We start from the raw sequence: 6,424 nt of genomic DNA on the forward strand, positions 1-6,424 counted from the left end.
CGGTGATCGTCTAACCTCTCAGGGCAACTTCGTCAACAACCGCAAGTACGTGCTGACGGTGAAGGTAGAAAACAACGCCGGCCTCTCTAGTGATATTCGCTCTGAGCCATTCCTGGTTGACAGGCAGATTCCCAGTGCAGGCAGCGTGTATGATGGTACGGTTGTAGGCAGTGACATGGCCTATCAGAGCGCTACAGGGCAGGTCAGCGTGAACTGGGCTGGATTCAGTGATGCGGAGTCTGGCATCAGTGCATACGGCTTAGAGCTGCTCCGCGATGGCCAGCAAATTGCCACAGGTACCGTTGCAGCGAGCCAGTCGGCTTACATGTTCAGTGAAACTCTTCTCCATGGCTCGACATACGTATCGTGTGTTACTGCTCGAGATTATGGGAGCAATGTGAACAGAGTGTGTTCAAATGGTGTTCTTATTGATGCTGTGCCACCCACTGGAGGCAAAGTCAATGATATTGATCCTGCTGGTGCAAGCCTGGCTGACATCGACTACCAAGCCTTGCCAACAACCATCAAGGCTATGTGGAGTGGTTTCCAAGCACTGAGCGGCATACAGAGTTATAGCTGGTCCATCGGCACCACTGCAGGAAGTTCGGACACTTTGGCGCGGCTCTCGGTGGGCCTGCTGACAACCGCGAGCAAAAGCGGTCTCAGCCTCGCGTCCGGTCAGCAGTATTTTGTGAATGTCTGGTGCACGAGTCGTTCCGGTGTGACTTCCCTGGTCAGTTCTGACGGTGTGTTGGTGGACACTAGCGCACCCAACGCCGGAACAGTGCTGGATATTTGCACTGGCAACATCGTGCCGTGCACAAGCGGTGAGAATGACGACATCGACTTTTCGCCTGACAACGCGGAACTGCGAGCGAGCTGGTCTGGCTTCTCGGACGCGGAGAGCGGAATAGTGCGATACGAGTGGAACTACGCCGACTGCAGCAGCATGGTCGGCCTGCATGCCACCTACCGAGATGCAGCTCTCAACACACAGTTCCGGAGCTTGGTGAGCGGGTCGCTTGATTCCAATGTGCGCTACTGCGTTGTCGTGAGGAGCATTAACAATGCCGGTCTGTCAACGTCTGTCTGGACAGATGGTTATCTGGTGGACACAACCGCTCCTCAAACTTTCCAAGTAATGGACGGTCGCAGTGCGAGCGATGACATTGACCACCAGAAAGATGTGAGCATGCTGAATGCAGTCTGGCAGTCGCCCAATGATGGACAGAGTGACGTGGAGTATCAAACTAGTGTCGTCAAGCAAACCAGTGCCTTCCCTGCGGTGGACGTGACCGGCAAAGTACGACTATCCAAAGATGCCACCAGCCATACCTTCATGGAGCTCGGCCTCACCGATCTGGAGACGTACGCCGTGGAAGTGTGCGCCGTCAACCGTGCTGGCCTCGAACAGTGCTCGACGTCTGATGGTGTGCTGATCGACACGACTGCCCCGACGCAAGGTCTAGTCTTCACCGGCCTGACAACCGAGGGCAAACACTACCAGTCGTCTACCTCCAGCCTGCAGGCACGCTGGCACAGCTTTCTGGATCTGCATAGTGACATCGCTCACTTCTCCTGGTCTATCCTGTCCAGTAGCACCGGTGCAGTGGTCAGAGCCAAGGAGAATGTAGGCATGCGTACAGAGGCCAGTGCTACTGGTCTGCTCCTGAACAGCGGCGAGCAGTATGTTGTGGTGGTGGAGGCGGTCAACAATGCAGGTGGGGCCGTAGAAAGCCGGAGTGAAAAGATCACCATTGACAGCACTCCTCCAGTGAATGGCATGAAGCCTGTGCTCACGTTCGACGGCAACACGGCAAAGGTCGCCTGGCAGAGTTTCCGTGACGATGAGAGCTCAATCTGGTACTACAAGTGGTCGGTGGGAGTTGAGCCGTTTGGCAATCAAATCACTGGTTGCAACATGGCCAGCAACAGCACCACAATGGCTGAAATGCCTGGTGTGTACGTGACAGGCCAGGTGTACTATGCCACTGTTATAGCAAGAAATCGGGCTGGACTCTGGACCTACGAGAATCATGGCTCTGTGGCGGTTGTGTTCGACGCTACGGCTCCAGTGATGTCTGCTATCGCCATTGTTGACAAGCAGTCTCAAGGGGAGGTGACTGTCGCCTCACCAACGACACAGCTGCTTTGCAAGTGGACACCTCCCACTGATGCCGAGTCAGCCGTGTCTCGCTGTGAAGTGCGCATTGTTGGCAACACAACAGGAAATGTTGCCGACCGCAGCGATGTGGACGTCACCAGCACATCCTACGATGTTCCTGTCAGCATTCTCAGTGGTGGAGAGTCGGCGTACAAATGTGTTCTGCAATGCTGGAATGCTGAGAGCCTGTCTACATCAATCACCTCCGATCCTGTGGCGGTGGACAGCTCTCCCCCCACAGCTGGTCAACTAGATGTTATGGGTTTTTGGACTCACAAGACATACCTGGAGGTATCCTGGAGCCCCTGCACGGATGATCAGTCAGCAATCACCTCTTACGAGTGGGAAATTGTTGACTCTGCCAGCAGTGCTGTGTCAGCTACACAGGTGGAAAGTGGAAGCACTCTGAGCGGCAGAGTCGATGGAATCAGCTTGAGCCACGGTGAGCAGTATGCTGTACGCATGCGTTGTGCAAACGAGGCTGGTTTGACTTCTGAGTGGACATCGTCGCAGTTCACTGTGGATATGACGGCGCCAAGCGTGAGCACAGTCACGGCGTATATTCGAGCAATGCAGAATGCTGTACCCGAATCCAGTCCCACATATCAGCTGTCAGCAACATGGCGAGCAGCAGTCGACTCAGAAAGCGATGTCACCGGCTATAGGTGGTCCGTTGGCACAACTCCTGGAGGTTGCCAGCTAGCCGAGTATTCCTTGCCTCAAGTACAACTCACTGCTGCATGTGCTGGCTGCACGTTACGCAATGGAGAGACATACTATGTAACCGTGGCAGCCGTGAATGGTGCTGGTCTGACCGCCGACTCATCTTCACAACCAGTTACCATGGATACAACCGCACCTCGATCGGGACAAGTAGAAATACGGAGTGTGTCTGAAGCGAGTGGAGAGATCACGGCTCGTTGCCACTCCTTTGTAGACTATCAGACAAAGGTGGAGCGGTGCAAGTGGGTGCTTTCTGACCGGCAATCCACTCTGGCAACGGGAGCACTGACGTGCAGCTGTTCTGACTGCACATTCACAACCTCGCCGCTACCAACACTCGACAGAGCATCACTGCAAGCAGCCACGCAGACACCCATGCTGCAAGTCATGTGCGAGGATGTGAACAATCAATCATCCACTGCTCAGGCTCCGGTAGACTTGACGGCACCCAACGTCGGCCAGATCGCGTGCAAGGCCTTTGCCGCGAGTGCGTCACAGGTGACCGCAGTGGTCACCGGCCTCTCGGACTTCCAGTCACCTTCGGTACAGCTGCGGTGGAAAGTGTCCACCAGTGGCATGGCAGAGCAGGCGTGGAGGACTGATGGAGTGACTTCATCGTCACCCACACTGAAGGCAATGGGATTGAGTCTCCAGGAGCAACTAGACTACAGTCTGATCATCGAAGCAACGAATGCACAGGATTTGACTGTAACGACCAGCTGCTCGTTCCAATTGGATATGACGCCACCAACACAGGGCACGGTGAAGTTTGCTGCCGGCAGTCAATATGTATCCAGCCTGGAAGCACTGTCCATCGAGTGGAGTGACATTCAAGACCAGCAGAGCGGTATATCCAAATTCGAATGGTGTCTGTCCAGCCCAGGCCAGCTATCTAATCGCGTCATGTGCCAGGAGACTGCGGGCACAGTGAGCACAGCTCACTGCCGCACATGCCCCGTTGTTGCAGGCTCTCCGTACACCGTTCGCGTTGAGGCGGTAGACAACGCCGGCCTAAGCACAGTGACGACGTCCAATGCAGTCACTCTGGATACAAGCGTTCCCACAGCGGGGAGCGTGTATGAAGGCCAGCGCTCTGGCGATGATATCGACTATGTCAAGTCGACGAGCATGCTCGGCTTGCAGTTTGCCGGCTTTGCTGACACAGAGTCTGGCATAGACCGCTGCAGAGTAGATTTAGTTCAGACTCAAGAGCAGACTGTGGTCTGGACCAGCACAGTCACCAGCGACCAGAGCTCTCTCACCAGAGACAGTGCGGGGCTCCCCAGCGGCGTTTCTCTGACTACGCGTGTGACGTGCTGGAACAGAGCTGGTCTGAGTGTATCGAACACGTCGGATGGCATTGCAGTCGACTCGTCGGCACCAGCGTTCACTGCAGTGCGTCGCAACGTTGTATACACCGGTGCAGCGGGACAGGCGGACATTCAGATTTGGCTAGATGGCGTGGAGGATGGTGAGAGCGGCGTGGAATCAGCTAGTGTGCTCCTGATCAATGCAGCACAGGACCGGACGGTATACTCTATCAACCAAATGGATTTCTCCAGTTTCTTTACCATCTCAGAAGCCAATATGACCCAGGGCGATCGGTACTATATCAAGGTAACTATCCAAGATCGGGCTGGCTGGGTCACTGCAAGAAACTCCAGTGAATTTGTGTTTGATGCGACGCCAGCATCGCTAGGTTTTGTCAACGATGGCAGCGGCGAGGACATTGACTACACCAGTGATACCTCAACGGTCATGGCCAACTGGGATACGATTGCGGATGCTGACAGCAGTATATCACACTACGACTGGGCAGTAGGCACAACACCCGGTGGAACTCAGGTCTTGGCGTACACGCCCACGGGTAGTTCAACATCGGCATCGTGCTCTGCCCCGGCGTGCCTACTGGAAGCCGGACTGAAGTACTATGTCACGGTGCGCGCCACAAACGCTGCCAAGCTGCAGTCCTGGTTCAAGTCGGACGGCTTTGTCGTGGACAGTACACCACCGCTCGGCACCAGCATTTCAATCAACGGTGGCAGTTCAGTTGAATTCATCTCCTCTGGTCAGGTGTTGCAGGTGGATTGGTCAGATACGACCAAGGACTATGAGAGTCCCGTCAAGCAGTATTCAGCTTGTTTGAGTTCAATCCAAGATACGTGTAGTTCTGGTGCCATGCAACCACTGGGACTACTTACCAAAACCGACTTCACAGTTGAGCAGCTGGCCAGTGGGTCTCCGCTGTACGTTGTCGTGTGGTGCGAGAATGCGGCCGGCTTGGTGGAGAGAACGACCTCCTGGCAACTTACCGTTGACAACAGTCCACCGTCGGCTGGAGTTGTTACGGACGGCGAGACAAACGATGACATCGACTGCCAGCCAGTTGACCAGCCGATCACTGCATCCTGGCAGGGTTTCGTCGACGAGCAGAGCGGCATTAGGGCTTACCACTGGGCAATTGGCAGTAAGCCGCTCACTGACGATATCCAACCATGGACCAACGTACAGCTGCAGACTAGTGGAATGGCTATGTTGAATGGATCAAAAATTGGAGATGTGCTGTACTCGTCCATTAGGGCATACAACAAAGCTGAGCTATTCTCCCAAGCAGCATCTGACGGCATTCGTCTCCAGTCCACAACCGCAGACAATGTTGCTGAGTTCTGCATGGCACCCTGAGCTTGACGACATGTTTTGTTTTCTCAGAACACTTTAGAGCCCAGAACCATTCACCCCGTAATACTGATATTTGTGGGATGCATGTAAGTAGGTGCTAGGGCATAGGGTCCGCTGATACTCCACTTTGCCCGTGTACTAGTTTCTATTCACATTTGACCGTAACCAGTAACCACCGAATCCCAGTAGTATTGCAACATTCACTTCGGAACACGTTTAAAAATTGATGAGTTCAATTTCTTTCACTCTCTTGGCCCGCATTCCTATTGCTATGGCACAAATGGATAAATATCACTAGCTATTATATTCCCCGTGTTTAGGAAACAACGTTAGGATCATTTACACAAGTTTCATATTAGAACGGATTTTTCTGTCTTCTGTCACTGTAGAGGTTATGGAATTGCAGCATCATTACATCACCATTACATCATTGTTAGAGCTGCTTTGTACATGTATGTACTGGGCCATACAAAGGAGTGTTATGATGATGCCAGTTGCATAACTTCTACTAGTATACTATCTATAGGCAACTCTGCATGGTGATGCTCTTGTTCCAGCGTTGCAACCTCCTTCCCCCCCCCCCCCCCCCCGCACACACACCCACACATACCCCACCCCATCCCGTCTTGCATAATCGGCTGAGCAGGGCATGTGACAGTTGCCAGTACAAGGTGCCTGTACTGCCGGGGCTAGATCATAGATGTAGAAAAGCCATGCATGCAATAGTACGAGATGAGTCCGGCAACACAGGCTCTTCCCCATGCATGCAATAGTACGAGATGAGTCCGGCAACACAGGCTCTTCCCCATGCATGCAATAGTACGAGATGAGTCCGGCAACACCTCTTCCGGGCCCATT

At 53.7% G+C, this 6,424-nt stretch overlaps 1 protein-coding gene across 1 annotated transcript in view; it reads left to right on the top strand.

Annotated features, from left to right (window-relative positions):
* LOC135804992 (uncharacterized) overlaps positions 1-6,101 on the top strand; it is a 19,136-nt gene extending 13,035 nt beyond the window's left edge. The window contains exon 7 of the mRNA XM_065318976.1: positions 1-6,101. This exon is cut by the window's left edge and continues 1,604 nt beyond it. Within this exon, the coding sequence (XP_065175048.1) occupies positions 1-5,569 (5,569 nt within the window). The 3' untranslated portion in view covers positions 5,570-6,101.
* The last annotated feature ends 323 nt before the right edge of the window (positions 6,102-6,424 follow it).

The sequence above is a fragment of the Sycon ciliatum genome, chromosome 1, assembly GCF_964019385.1.
Source record: "Sycon ciliatum chromosome 1, ocSycCili1.1, whole genome shotgun sequence".
Taxonomy (NCBI): Eukaryota; Metazoa; Porifera; class Calcarea; order Leucosolenida; family Sycettidae; genus Sycon; species Sycon ciliatum.